We start from the raw sequence: 14770 nt of genomic DNA on the forward strand, positions 1-14770 counted from the left end.
TAAGGCCATCTGTAATTGAGTTCAAGAGACGCGAGCATTGTGCAAGTGACCACCAAAGGGTAGCTATTTCCACGATTGCTGGTTGATCTTATACATCGAGTGACTGACTAAATAACTTTTTTTGAGAGTGTACCGCATGATTCGAGGCGTGATTGTAACCATGTGTCATAGCCGGTGGGGTTGAAAGGGTCAATGGCATTGAAACCGTCCGGTTGTGTTGTTCACCTTGAAAACAACTAGCAGCAAAGATTACAGGGGCGAGGAAGTTATAGAAGATTTTGGAGATGCGTCAATGAATCAACTTAAGCTTTCTACCGTAATGAAGACATAAAGAATCCTGCCCTTGGGCCTGCGGCCACGCATGCCGGCCAAAACCCCACTTCCGGAGCAATCGGCCGACTGACAAGACACCCCCGGGCCGAGGTGGGGTTCGAAATTCGCAACCGCCTTCCCCTCCCGGGGCCGGGGCATGTGCTGACGTGAGTTTGGACGACGACCTACCTTACCTTACGTTTCCTCTCCACTTCACCCCTGCTTCCCATCCATCTTCCAGTAGCCATGTACTCAATTGCGTGATGAGTGCATGCTTGACCTCAACTGAATTCCTCGTAATCCAACGCGTGTACTTGTAGGAGTCACACCGAATGTCGCAACGTTGACGGCGTCTTTCAAACAGCTAGATTATAAAGCATCATCGATCTCCGGATGCAAATGTGCTGATGTACGTTATGATCACGTATATCTGGTCCATACGGAGCAAAACTGCCTCATAATCGAGACTGTACAAAACCCCGGCATCCATCGTTGGCTTTAGGTCCGACCACATCTCGCACCATCAACGCTCAACTCTTACTTACACCAAACCCATCGTCACGAAAACACCTCAAACCAAACTCCCAAAAAAAAACCCCAAAACAGCCGCAATGTCCTCTCCACCGCCCATAATCCCAAAATCCCTCCCCCCAAACGCAAAAATAGCCCTCATCTCCCCCTCCTTCCGCGTAAACACCCTCGTCCCAACCGCCCTCGCCCGCGCCCAAAGCCTCCTCGCCTCCCTAGGCTACACCGTCACCACAATATTCCACCCCCACGACGAAGACCTCGACCCCGTCCTCTCCGCCGGCGAACCCATCCCCGCCGGCATCCGCAACCGCCTCGCCGAGCTCCGCGCCGCCTTCGCCGACCCCACCGTAGACATGGTCCTCTGCACCGTCGGCGGCTCAACAGCAACAGAACTCATCCCCTACCTCGTGGCAGACGTCGACCTCCAGAACCTCATCAGGGAGAACCCCAAAATCTTTGTGGGCTACTCCGACATCACCGTCCTCCACTGGTCCCTCCGCGCCCTCACCGGCCTCCGCACCTTTTACGGCCCCTGCGCCGTCTCGGAACTCGGCGAGGCCGTCACCTCCACACCTGCCTCTGTCGCCTCGTTCGACTTCTTCCGTGAACAAGATGACCACCACCGCCCGGAGCTCAACAAGACAGAAGACGACGGCTACCTCCAAGACTTCCACCTCGCCCACCTCCTCCAGACTCTAAGTACCCCAACCACAACTCCCAACCCAATCCCCCGCTCAACCTACTACGCCCCCATCACATGCCCCTACTTCCTCTCCCCCTCAACCCGCGCCTCAACCACGCCCCGAACCCTCCTCCCCTCCCCGCCTTGGACCTGGCTCCGACGAGGTCCCCGCACACAAGGCCGCCTATTCGGCGGCTGCCTAACAGTCGTAGCCCGCATCCAGGGCATCGCGCACATATCCCCCCCGACCTGGAAGGATAAGATCATGTTCCTCGAGTCCGCGACTGCCGAGGCCGACATGACAAAAGGGAACCCGCTCGCCAGGATCCGGTCCGCCTTCGCGGATCTGGCAGCGCGCGGAGTCTTTGACGAGATTGCGGGGCTCGTCGTCGGTCGAGCCTACGGGTACAACACGGAGCGGGAGAGGGCCGAGTACGCGGCCGTGATACAGGGTCTCTTGTGTAAGGGCCGGCTAGGGGCGAGCACCAGTTTCCCAATCTTGATGAATGTCGACATTGGACATACCGCGCCCATCGTGACGCTACCGATGGACGCGTTGGCGGTTCTAGACTCGGAAAAGGATGAGTTTTCCATCGCGGAGGCTGTGGTGGTCTGAACGGGCAGCCACTCAAGAAGGGCATGGGCGGGAAGGCGACACAAAAAACGTTTCATGACATATAGATGGGCTGGGTAAAACTAGCCTTTGGGTATTATTTGTATTACATGTTTAACGATAGCTCTCCTAAGCCATACTCGTGTTCAACCTCCCATTGTGTCCCATTCAGGTTCGTGTATGTCATGTAAGAGAGAAACCCCCTTGGTTTCCTTTGCCCAACCAGCCAGCAGCAATTGAATACCTGTGAAAACCCTTGTAACCAGAAAAAGCATGTGAATCCTCGAGGAAATGACTCCGAACGCTTTGCTGATGCAATTTCTGGGGGTTCCCCGGTGTGTATGAAAAATGAGAGAAACTTTGGTCGTGTATCGTTGTTGAAGAATAAAAGTGCTGTGTCGATGCAGCTCTGCTACATCGTGCCTAGTCCTTTGTTCGCGTAACTAGAACTTTTGGCACATCGGCACTGCTTTGTGACGACGAGGGAGCCTGTTGCGGCTCCTGAAGGTGTGCGTCTATAGAGTTGAAGTGATTAACACCATGTGTCGATTTCTGGCCCTAGTAGAAACCGTCGTTGGTGTTGCTCCTACTGCTGGGCGTTGACTGAGCAGAGCTACTAGCGTCACTAGGTGTAGGTGGCTCTACAACCTGGCTGCGGATGGTCATAATCCAGTCGTGTTGCAGGAGTTCGACGGCGGATGCGCGGTGCTTGGGGTCTCTGGTAAAGCATCTCTTCAAGAAGTCGAGACCCTGCGGACTAAGCTGATCGACCGACGGCAGCTGAGGAGGGTTGCCTTGGGCAATGTTGTACATGATGGCCCACTCATTGTCCAGGTTGGCCCAAGGACGACGACCAGTGGCCATCTCAAGAATCACGCAACCCAGCGACCAGACGTCGACTGAGCCGGCTCTGCCAGGGTTCTCACCCTTGATCACCTCAGGCGACATGTACATGGGTGTGCCCGTCATCGACTTGTTGGGCTTGGAAGAAGAGAGGTCTTGAACAAGCGTCTTGCCTTGCCTAGCAATGACCTTGGCAGCTCCAAAGTCGACGTACTTGATGATACCGTTGTGATCGAGGAGAATGTCTGTAAGTTGTTAGAACAGTCATTAGACCAATATCGGGTAGATGATACTTACTTTCAGGCTTAATATCGCGATGGGCAATGCCACTCTCGTGCAGGTAAGCGAGACCCTCAAGCAGCTGCAATGCGTAAACCATGATAACTTGCTCGTCCTCAATGCGGCCGTGCTCTAGCAGGTTCGCGAGAGAACCACCCTGACAGAATTCCATAAAAATGTAGACCCTGTCGCGATGGACTTCGATACCGTAGTACGAGACAACGTTGGGATGGTCGAGCACTTCCAAGACACCCATTTCGTCCTTGATCTGCTCGGCAATGGTGGGGATTAGCTTTGGATCCTGCAAACGAATCTCCTTAACAGCCATCAAGTGACCCGAGTCCAGGTTCATAGCGGCATAAACGTTGCCAAAGGTACCGCCGCCGACGAAATGACCCTGTTGCCAGCGCATCGTGATGTTGGTAGCCGAAGATGAAAGGTAGGCTAGCGATCGGTCGACCTCGTTGTTTCCCTCTAGTACGCGACCGAGAGCCTGCCTCTCTGCCTCCTTGGCCCTCCTGATATCGTCGACCTTGTCAATCTCCTCCAATCGCTGCTCCGTGATGTACTTGGAAGCCTCATGGTCGTCGAGCATGCGATTTTTATCCAAGCGCTTGAACTGTCCAACCAAGGCCTCGATGCGCTCCTTCTCTGCTTGGGCGGCTAGGTTCGATCTCGCCCCCATGATATCAAAGTGTGAAATAAGAAGCGCCATGCAGCCAGCAACCTTTGCCCGGAGCCTGGCGTATTCTTCTTCGCCTAAAGCCAAGATGTGTCTGCCTCTGGTCATCCCCATGGCAAACTCCAGAGCCAAGACCGCCCATCGGAACGTCTTTCGATCTGACGCGATGCAGTCGTCACAGATGAAGCTGACCCAATCCAAAGCAAGTTTCGTCAGCTTCAGGTTGTTCATTTGCTTTCGGTTGCTGTCCATGACAAGGAGAGAGCGTTGACCGAATTCTGTCGCGAAGACAAAGCAAGTTTGAATGAGCTCTTGAACTTCTCTGCCTTCGGTCTGCTTCCGAATGATTTCGACACTGTCCATGAAGTTGTTGGACAACTTGTAGGCAACACGTCTCGTCTCCATCAGACGTGTATTGACCTTGTGCAAATTCGATCTCTGCTCCACAACCAGGTCGACGTGCATGTCGACGGCATCGATGAAGGCTTTCCTGGCATTGACGAGTCGCGCTTGAGCAGCGGCTGCGACTAGTCTCATGTGGCCCTTTTTCAGATCGATGTTTCGTTCCCGAACTGAAAGCTGCACAATGTCGCCGAACCAGTGCGGGCTGCTCTCAGGCCGGAGGATCAACAGATATGGATCACTTGGGTCTTCAGCAAACTGTTCCGGCGAGCTTAGACCCAAGATGGAATGAATCGCGTCGTGTCTGTCCATTAACGAGGGCGAAGCTATGATGAATATGCCCTCCTGCTCGTAGAGATCCGTGAAAACCTGGAAGTGGCCGGATGCAATCAATCTGTCATAAAACTCTTGCAACTTCTCTGGCGTGAAGGATATGCTGAAGTCGGATGCGTTTTCGTAGTTTTCACTGAGCATGCGAGAGAAACGCTGCAGCATTCGTTGTCTTACTCGGACCGAATCTAGGCACTGTTTGTATCTCTTGCTCATCTCGGCGGTGCTCTCCTTCGGCTTAACTTGGAGCTCCTTTTCGAAAGTGACACTCAAACGATTGATAGCTTTGAAGGTCAGGGAACTGAACTGCTCGGCAACCTCGACATCACCACCGAGAAGGTGGCTACCGATTTCATTGGCAAAGTCCCATTCCGCGAATAGCAACTCGGCCTCCTTGAAGGTGTTTTTGTTGCCACTGAGTTTCCAATTGAGCATCTTGAAGTAGTATCTCAGAGCATCCAGCACGACTTGATCGAAAGACTCGTCGATGCAGGGCGGAAGCTCCCAGCCGGGTTCTGGTTGTGTCACAGCCAGGCACTCCAGCTTGATGCGGATAGCCAGTTTGAGAAGTAGCTGAAACTGGTTGATCATTTGATCCTGCATCATCGGATTTTGCTGCGCAGACTCTTTCACTTTCTTAGCGTAAGCAAGGCGCATCTTGATGATTTCCTCAATCAACCGGGAAGGGAAGCTGATCAGCGTAAGCAGCTCCTCAATGTACGGTGGGAGATGTCGCTTCTGGAAGGCGGCGAAATTTCGGATGAGCGTCTGTTTGGACTTGGTGATGACTGTTGAAATACCAGGCAACATGCCTTTGTGTGCGTCTTTGTTCTTTTCATCGTCGAACTCCTCATCATACAGCGACTTCAAGCCGTCCTCCTTCATCAATCGGTCAAGGAATGAGGATTCATCGCTGATGCCATTGCCTACAGGCGAACGTTGTCGAGTCCGAGTGAAATCTAGCTCTTCGTTTCCAACCCACTTTTTGAGAATAGCAAGCTCTGTGTTGATCATCTCATTGGTGTTGTACCAGGCAATGATTGATTCGGACGCCTCATGGAAGAGCGGGGAGTTCGCCGACTGGTGCTCAGCTGCCAGCGAGGTCCAAGAAGGGTACAGACTCTCGGCCTTGTCGATCTTCTTGACCACGTCCTTGACCTGTTCGTATGGTGGTTTTCCAGCTTCGCTCTCGCCCTTGACGGAGAAGTTGATAATCTCGTCTAGTGTGCGGTCCAGCGTCGCGCGAGCCTCCTCGACCATTCGTCTTTGCACTGGAAGATGTCTTCCACATACTTTTGAGCGAATACCAAGCCACAGCTCTGCCTTTTGCCCGCTCTTCCCCACTGCTTGTTCGTTGGATCCAATCAACCGCTTCTTTTCTTGCTTGACGACGTCGCCGGTCAGAACAGCTTCCAGCATGCCGTGCCATTCTAGTCGTTCTCGATTTGTCGGGTCTTTTAAATCTTCGTCTGTGGGTTGCAAATCGTCGTTGCCGTAGAACATGATGGTCTCCTGGTCGTATCTGTCGTCAAAGGGTCCTTCTGATGAGGGTGTCTCCCCCTCCGAGTCGGAGTCGGCGCCTTGGCCAATGCCGTTGATGCCGTTGACGTATCCGCCATCGAACGGGTAGCCATCGTTGTGATCCTGCCTTAACCTCTGCACGTAGGCCCTCTCTTGCTGGCGGAACCTTTCGCTGGGCCGAGGACGACCTCTCGATGATGCTCGGACGGATTCGACGAAAGAAGGAGCAGGTTGCGGCCTGCGGTGTGCGGCCGGGGCATATGTGTTGGAAGGGGTCCTCGCGGGAGCGCTGGGTCGTTGAACTTTGCTCGCGCCATTGGTGTAGGATGCGTCGCCGTCGCTGGCGTTGCTTCGTAGACTGCGGGTTGTGCCATTGGCTACGGCGGCTTGGACGAGGTTGGACATGGAGCCAGCGATATGGCCTTCGGAATACCTGGCGAGAGAACCGAGTTCATCTTGACGTTCGAGTGCGTGGGGGTCGTCGGGTTGAAATTCGCCAGAGGAAGCAGAATTGTCCGAGTCGACGGGGATGGCAACTGGTCGCTGGGGCATGATCTTGTCTGAGCGCAAGTCGTCGTCTCCGTTGGAGAATCGAACAGCACGAGGGGAGGGCTCGGTGGACATTGTGGCTGGGGGGGACGAGGCAGTCGGGTTGTATATATCGGTTGGGAGGGGGGTGGTCCCTTGGTGGTGAGGCGATGGGTGTCCCGATACGGTGGTGGTCAGCCGTTCAGTTCACGCCTACGGAGCAGAGTACTGCGTGCTGCGTACGGCCTCGGTCTGCCGCTCAGCAGTGCAGCTGCTTGTGGATCCTCGTCCGAAAAAGAGGGACAGCAACATGCAATGGAGACTGAGGGAGGCGAACAGAAGACGGAAGGGCAATGCGAGTCGACCGTTTGGGAGCGAATGCAACGGAAATTAGGATGACATGAGGCAACCGTATCCGCGTCGGTTGGGAATGGGATGGGGCTAGACCGAATTGACAGGCAAGCCGCGACGATGGAAGATGGGTTGACCTCGTTTTCCAGGGCTCAGGTTCGGTGCTCGGTGCTCGGTGTGGGTGGCAGTTTGGCAGCTTGGGGTAGTAGTCTGGGAGGAGCAAATGAGGGAAAAAAGACGACGAGGACGGGCCCCGGCAGAGGAGACCAGAAAGATCACGATGCAGAGACAGAAACAGAGCCAGAGCAACAGCACCCGCAATGGGAAACGAGCACGACGTGAAATTTGATATGGAGCGAACGGAGCGAGGAAGGGACCAGCGGGCAAAGAGGGAACGCGACGACCGGACGGGACGGTGCTGGCGGGCGGCCATTGGCTGAGCCACAGCGGGCTAGCCGCTAGAGAGGCTAAGGTACCTAGAGCCTTAGTCCCTAGGTAAGGTAGGTAGCATGGACGCCAAGTGAGGTGGTACCATCGATACGTATCCCCAAGTGCCTTCTCTTCCATCGAAGCTTGAAGTTGATTCGTAGAGGTTTACTTTACGGATAGAGTCAAGGACTTTACGGATACATTAGCACCTGTCAGCACATGCAAATATCCCATGGGCGTTCTGTAAGGTAGACTTCCCGTCTCTACTTCTTGACTTCAAGCACCTGTGGATGGGTGCTAGACTGCTGGTCTTGATGTGAAGCAATTTCACCTCTGCTCTTGAATGCGACGCTGTATCCGCCTGGCAGGTTGCAATCTGCCGAAACAGCCACCCATGCGGCAACGGCCTATTCGTACGGATGGTACTCCGCAAACACGTAGGATACCTACGAACGCTTACCATGTACGATAGGGAGCCGCGAGGAACGGAAATGACCTGGGGTCTGGGTCGCGTCGAGAAAATGTTCAAGTCTCGGAACTTCAAAACCACATACTGCATAGACCACGAGCAGGGGTCGCATCCCAGCAAAAGAGCTTTTGCGGGGGGTCGCCTTGCCGAGGGTGCCAGATGCCACGGTACTTTAGCCTCTTTTTTTTTTTTTCTTTCTCTCTCTCTCTGTCTCTCTCTCTCTCTCTCCCTCCTTCTCCTCATAAAAAGACCGTCTTATAAGTGTGGAGACTGGACAGTGGGAGTGGGAGTTGAAGAAGTGAGACTTGGAGAGACATGAGGCGGCTCCCGATTTGTGGCTTCCCTCCCACCCCTGGTCCAACCATGCTTTCTCCTCCATCCAAGTGTGGCTACGGCCATCGAGCTGTGTGCCTACGATCGAACCTCGCGCGAACCTCCCCTCCCTTCTCGACGCGACCCCACGCCCGATGGCTTTTGGGGATGTGGCGAGTGACCCACGCAATGCCCGCCACGCCACGGTTGCTCCTTGCAAGCTCGACGTGGCGCCGCCCTGTGGCTTTCTCCGTCTCATTCTCCCAAAAATCGCTTTCTCACGCTGTCTGCTACTGCTGCTTTCCCTTGCGGCCTGGTCATGAGGTGAGGTGTTCACGCCGTCTGTCGCTACCATCACTCGAATAAGCACAAGTTCCTGTGTAGCCTGACGTGATGAAGAGTCGAGACAGTCCGTGGTTGGTGGGCGCCCGAGGTTCCCACGGGTTTCCTTTTGCCTCAACCGACCTACTGTGGGGAGCTTTGCTTTGAGGTACCTGCTATTATACCTAGTCTAAGTGGTATAGCTTCCAGCTCCATAACTGATGCTAATCTCAAGCTATGTGGCCCATCGATTGTACGGCGAATGCCGATCCCTTGTGTTCCAGAAGAGACATAGGCTTTTCGAGGTCCATGAAGACAACCCGCATTCTTGTCATCGAGATTTGCCATGGGCGATTGGAAACACGCCTCGTTAAGCTGCTGGCCCTTTTTTCATCCCCGAATAGTCTTGAGCCAGGCACCATTCTGTCTTCCAAGTTCCAACTCGGGATACGACATGAGAAGTGCTGGGTGTGTTTTAACTTTCTCAGCCGCACTTGCTTTGATGTCTCAGAAACCAAAGTTGCAGGGATACCGACGATGAAGTGTCGTGTCGTGTCGTGGTTTCTCAGTTTCCCATAAGTCTGGGAGCTAATACTTAGGTCCTTCTGTTGACCCCAACTGCAACTTCCATGGTAGCTAGTTCTGGTGCACTGGGTCCCTTCTTTGCCTTTGCAAGTCGGTTGCATTACAAGTCGATAAATACTCTTAGCTGAAGTTTAATCGACTTACGCATGTATACTATTGATTCAGCATGTTCAGCTCTCCGTCTTGTCAAGGCCGCGACGACTGAGTCCGGCAGAACAGACATTTGGCAGAGCAACAGCTTGAGCGGGCCTACTGTGGGCCTGGGTCTCAATCCCAATTGCTCAAATCACTAGGTACGCTCAAACGTACGGGTTATACTTACCTTCGAGCCTGCATTCAACTACGGCCTACTTCCTACTTCCCAAGCCTTACAAATTCTCTATTCATTTGACCAGACCTTTGAAACCGCATTGGGTAGTAGTGAACTTGTCAAGAATGAGCATGTTGAGCATACTGGCGCTTCAGACTGTACCCTGAGTTGACCCTTCTAATTTTGCCCCAAGAAGCTGTGTCCATGTGACAAGACTGGTTTGAGATGAAGGGAAACGGTGAAGGTAGTTTCTTGCTTCAATGGAGAGAGGGATGAGCCCAGTGATGTTTGTTCGGTATTATATCGTGAAGCGGAACCCATCTTTAGAGGCGAAATTTGTACGACAGCTAAAGGGACATACGATAGACACCGGCTCATGAGTATGATGCAATACAACTATCATGGCTCTTCCACCAGGTAACCATTACCGAAGTACCAACGACGCTCAGCTGAGGTGTGCCAATGACTCGACACTGCCTTGTCTTTGAAACACACCTCTATGTGCGAATGGGAAGATGGGCTACTAGAGTAACGAGACGACCCGGTGTGCGAGACGCAGATAAGAGACCGCGCGGCTATCCGCCCGTTGAACGAGCCGCAGAGGAAACAGACCCGACCACCTCAACCAACATTCAGACTTTCCAGAGTGCGAGACCGCCGGTCGGCGGGTGCCATACCGAGCACTCGGATCCTGGACCGAGACGATTCCGTCCAATTCACCAATCAAACGCCAGAGAGCTCGGCCAGCTTCGGACCCGCCTCATCTTATCGCATCCGAATACCTTATCGGTACAAGGGAAAGCTCTCCGTCATACCTTGGGGCCTCCTCCTCCCCTCCTCCTCCTCCTCTTGAAACCTTGATCTTGCGGTTCTCTTCAATTGCCAATCTGTTCACCAATATACCAGCTCAATTGGACTTTTGAAAATGACACGATCAAGACTGGTAGCAGCCGCCCGGACGGCAAGGCCCTTCTTGGCCTCTCCCGCTCGCCAGGGCCGGTCCCTCGCATCCGTCGCCGGACTGAGCTCCACGGGCCCGGCCCCGAGAACAGCGGGAGCATCACAACTACACAACAGCAACAGCCGCTTCTACAGCTCCGCCTCCTCCCGCGCAAACTGGAAAGAGAAGCTCGCCGCCTTCTCCAAGCAGGACAAGACCCCCCTCTACGACTTCCACGTCGCCCACGGCGGAAAAATGGTCATTTTCGGCGGCCACCACATGCCCGTCCAGTACGCCGGCCAATCCCTCGCCGAGTCCCACCACTTCACCCGCACCCACGCCTCCCTCTTTGACGTCTCCCACATGGTCCAGCACCGCTTCACCGGCCCCAAGGCCGCTGCCTTCCTCGAGACAGTCACCCCCTCCAGCGTCGCCGACATGGAGCTCAACACGAGCAAGCTCAGCACCTTCCTCCACCCGGGTACGGGCGGCATCGTCGACGATACAATGATTACTCGCCTCGGCGAGCACGAGTACGCCGTCGTCTCCAACGCCGGCACCCGCGAAAAGATCTTTGCCTACCTCACTGAGCACACCGCCGCGCTCCAGAACCCCGAGGGCACCGACTTCTGGTGGGAGGTCCTCGAAGGGTACGGCCTCGTCGCCCTCCAGGGCCCCCAGAGCGCCGAGATCCTCCAGGAGGTCCTTGACCCGGCCGACGGGCTGGACCTGAGCTCCCTCTACTTTGGCAACACGGGCTTCGCCCGTCTCCGGTACCAGGACAGCCAAGGCCAATGGCAGTCGACGCCCGAAAAGGCCATGATCAGCCGCGGAGGCTACACGGGCGAGGACGGCTTTGAAATCTCCTTCAAGTCCACCAACGGCGAGGCCGGCCCCATCGCCGAGACGCTTTTGAAGGTCGCCGGCCCGGAGAGGCTGCAGCTCGCGGGTCTCGGCCCGCGCGACAGCCTGCGCCTCGAGGCCGGCATGTGTCTGTACGGCCACGACATTGACGACACGACGACGCCCGTCGAAGGCAGCCTGTCGTGGATCATCCCCAAGGAGCGCCGTAGCAAGGGCGGCTTCCACGGCGCCGAGGTTATCAACAAGCAGCTCGTGTCCAAGAGCAAGGGCGGCGCGGGCATCGAGAGGCGCCGCGTGGGCTTTGTGATCTCAGGCGCGCCGGCCCGCGAGGGCGCCGAGATCTTTACAAAGGACGGGGAGAAGGTCGGTGTCATCACCAGCGGCTCGCCCAGCCCGACGTTGGGCAAGAACATCGCCATGGGCTACGTCAAGGAGGGTCTGCACAAGTCCGGCACCGAGCTGGACGTTGTAGTGCGAGGCAAGAAGAGGGGAGCCGTGGTGTCCAAGATGCCGTTGGTTCCTAGCAAATACTTCAAGGGACCGATGCCTGCACCTGCGTAGGGTGGGATGTATCGATAGAGGTTTTCAAAAGATATCCAGCACTTTTTAGCGTTCAACTTGGCTTTCATCTATGTTGTTTGTGATTTCTCCTTGCTTGAAAGGCACCGGGCGACCATGTCCGGAGAAAAACAACATCGTCTGACCCACTGGTCATTAGATGTTGCGATCCGCGATATGATAAGATCAAAGCAACGGCAAGTTTTCAATGTTTTGCTTCGGAAGCATGTAGCCACTTCTTCATGGGAAGCCATCACGGAAGCGCAAAGCGATGACGACCCTCAAACGAGCGGCTGAATACTCTAGAAACTGTGATCCTGGAATGCGGCAAATATGGAAGAGGTTGACAAGCAGCTTATGTTGACAGGATCGAGTTACATTTGAATGTGAAGAAGAAAAAAGACGGAAGGATTGAACGAGCCGCAGAAATTCTTATTAGCGTTTGACGAGTGAGTCTAGACCTGATTTGGACTAGCTTGGACGGGAGAACAGTAAGTGGGGCAACTCTTCGTGCGATGAGAGTGGGATGAAGGCATTTGAACCAAGCTCGTCATGCTTCGACAACGTTTCCCTGTACGAGTTGAATCCCAATTCAAGGCTCCGAGTCGATGGAAGGATCTGATTCTATAGGCTTTGCCAAGTTAGCCGGAAGATGTGACTGTGCTCCCTTGACTTGTTGGTTCCTGAAAGCCCCGGCCAACACAGGCGACGAGTGTCCAATATCACAGAGCAGTACGGCACGTACATGCTATCTCATTAGCTGAATTCAACTTGGAAGGTCAAATAAATCTCCTTCTCGCTTCGCTCAGCATACAGGACAAACTAGCCATCAACAGATGAAGAGTATTCCAACATTAGAAACCCTTTGCAAACAAGTAGGAAAAGAATCGCGAGACCTATGAGACTTCTAGCACCGTTCTCCATCCGGCTGTGTGATATGTCTACACGCAAATGCTCCGACAAAGGCCAGTGGTGGTTACACATACGAGAATCTTTCATATTATATAGTTTACAATCATAAGTAAACATAGAGAGAACTGGTAATACAAAACAAATTCTACCCCGCCTTGTACACATGCTACTTTTTTTTTGCCTGCATTATGAACTCCCAAACTCCGACCAAGGTGCAAACTGCAGCCTAACCGGGACAAAGTATGCCATGTAGTATTACAAGCTTTCAACACACACGCACATGCGCACACAATGCGTGCGTTCCCCTTCATGGCCCAAGTCTCTGCGTCGTGCCAACAAGCGCAATCGGTGCGCTGCCGCCACCAGCATGGGTGTTGGTGGGCAGGACGCCGAATCGACCGTACGTCTTTTGGTCGACGCTCACGTAGTGCGGCAGCCGCCCGAGGAGGTTCAGCTTCGACTCGATCCATCGCAGGGCCTTTTCGGGTGGGCTCAGGAACTTCAGGTAGCCGAGACCAACTAGAAAAAGTAATATTGAGTTAGTCATGTATCCTTCTAGCAGGACAGGGAAAAGGAAGTGCCAGGTCTCTTACAGAGATATCCAACCAGGACACCGCAGAGATGACCGAGCAAGCTGGTGCCGGGAACGAGCGCCGTAACCACCAGGATGAGGATCAGGGGGGTTGTCCACGTGGGAATCGAGTACGTCGCAATCGTCAAGTGGGGGTTCGTCTTGTAGGTTCGGATCGCCTCGATGCCCAGGAGCAGAAAGACCCAGACGCTACATTATGGGTTTCTCGTCAGTTTTCAAACCTCCTTGGCTCGCGGGCATCGCCTGTATAGTTTCTTACCTAGCTCCCATAACTTCGGTGTTGCCCTTGAAGAGGAACCGTTCGATCAAGGTGTAGAGAATAGCCGGGATCGTGCTCAGAGCTGCAAGAAATTAGTCGCTTGCACCTTGTAGAGTACACCAAGGGGTCATCTTACGGCCGATAAACAGGGCAATAGAGGTCAAGGTCCCGAATTCCGCCTCAAACCGCTCCATCAACGGCGCCAGAGCCGCCAAGTTCATGACCGTATGGATGAGGTTTACATGAACGAAGGGGAACGTATTCATTCGGTATGCTGTCGCCGATATACAATCAGTACAGAACGCGCCTATAGAGGGTCGCCTGGCAGGCAAGGGAAGCTTACAAGAGGTAAAGGACAGCTGGTCAGGAATCAGGGCGCCCCAATGCCTGACATCCCACGAATGCTGAAGACCTGCGAACCACGCGGCGATGATGACCAGTAAAACGATGCGCGTAAAGAGCGGTAACCGGAATACGTAAGAGCGAGCCCGAAGGGTGCTGAAGGACGTTATGTTAGGAGCCATCGCGCCCGCCGCCTCCGGGATTCACGGGATCCAGAGGGGTCGAGGGTCGAAAGTCGGGTGGAAAAATTGGCGACCAAACAAGCACCAATCGCCGCGTATAAAGTGAAAAGTCGTTCTAGCAATGAGTCCAGTCGACAGCACAAGGCATGAGAGTTGGCTCGAGTTGGCACCACGGAGATTGTGTGTTTTACTGCAGTTGGGAAATTGTAGACAACCTGTCGCATGCTCCCGGTCCACTCGGACCTCTTCGGACGATCCCAAAAATGTTAGATAAGACCCCTGTTGTACAACCCATCCACCTCTTATCATCACGTGCCTGCTACAGCGTCACACTGAGTTATGTAACTCGTCTTGGGTCTCTCAAGTGCTTTGTATAATGGATCATTGGTAAAATGTAGGAAGATCACATACGGATTTATGGTACTTGAACACTTTGGGCTCGATCTGGCATTGTCCCTTGCGTCGAAATTTTGTTTGAACGTTTCAAATTTGTACATACTAGGAAATCATGGCCTACATGACATAGAAAAAACAATAGTCCCAGAGGTATTTGCCCGACCAAAACAAAGGGCGTAACGCGGCCATACACTTTAGTTATACCGACCGACACCCCAGAACATG

The 14770-nt window shown here is 53.9% G+C and overlaps 4 protein-coding genes across 4 annotated transcripts; 2 read left to right on the forward strand and 2 right to left on the reverse strand.

Annotated features, from left to right (window-relative positions):
- Positions 1–923: 923 nt before the first annotated feature.
- Positions 924–2141, forward strand: BDZ83DRAFT_575764 (peptidase family S66; the record flags this gene model as incomplete). Its single annotated transcript, XM_060504848.1, has 1 exon — positions 924–2141. One exon carries the CDS (start codon positions 924–926, stop codon positions 2139–2141), a length of 1218 nt encoding a protein of 405 aa, XP_060365796.1.
- A 277-nt stretch (positions 2142–2418) lies between these two features.
- BDZ83DRAFT_281015 (uncharacterized protein) lies at positions 2419–6900 on the reverse strand. Its single transcript, XM_060502132.1, has 2 exons — positions 3279–6900; positions 2419–3226 (listed from the first exon to the last, which is right to left on the reverse strand). The coding sequence occupies exons 1-2, from the start codon at positions 6817–6819 to the stop codon at positions 2697–2699; spliced, it is 4071 nt and encodes a 1356-aa protein (XP_060365797.1). The 5' UTR covers positions 6820–6900; the 3' UTR covers positions 2419–2696.
- A 3525-nt stretch (positions 6901–10425) lies between these two features.
- BDZ83DRAFT_751389 (glycine cleavage system T protein) lies at positions 10426–11865 on the forward strand (the record flags this gene model as incomplete). Its single annotated transcript, XM_060514043.1, has 1 exon — positions 10426–11865. One exon carries the CDS (start codon positions 10426–10428, stop codon positions 11863–11865), a length of 1440 nt encoding a protein of 479 aa, XP_060365798.1.
- Positions 11866–12785: 920 nt separating this feature from the next.
- BDZ83DRAFT_618224 (rhomboid family protein) lies at positions 12786–14431 on the reverse strand. The gene is made up of 5 exons (XM_060508067.1): positions 13969–14431; positions 13762–13899; positions 13626–13707; positions 13368–13555; positions 12786–13293 (listed from the first exon to the last, which is right to left on the reverse strand). Exons 1-5 carry the CDS (start codon positions 14147–14149, stop codon positions 13082–13084), a joined length of 801 nt encoding a protein of 266 aa, XP_060365799.1. The 5' UTR covers positions 14150–14431; the 3' UTR covers positions 12786–13081.
- Between the last annotated feature and the right edge of the window lie 339 nt (positions 14432–14770).

The sequence above is a fragment of the Colletotrichum acutatum genome (assembly GCF_030867785.1).
Source record: "Colletotrichum acutatum strain CBS 112980 chromosome Unknown BDZ83scaffold_38, whole genome shotgun sequence".
Taxonomy (NCBI): Eukaryota; Fungi; Ascomycota; class Sordariomycetes; order Glomerellales; family Glomerellaceae; genus Colletotrichum; species Colletotrichum acutatum.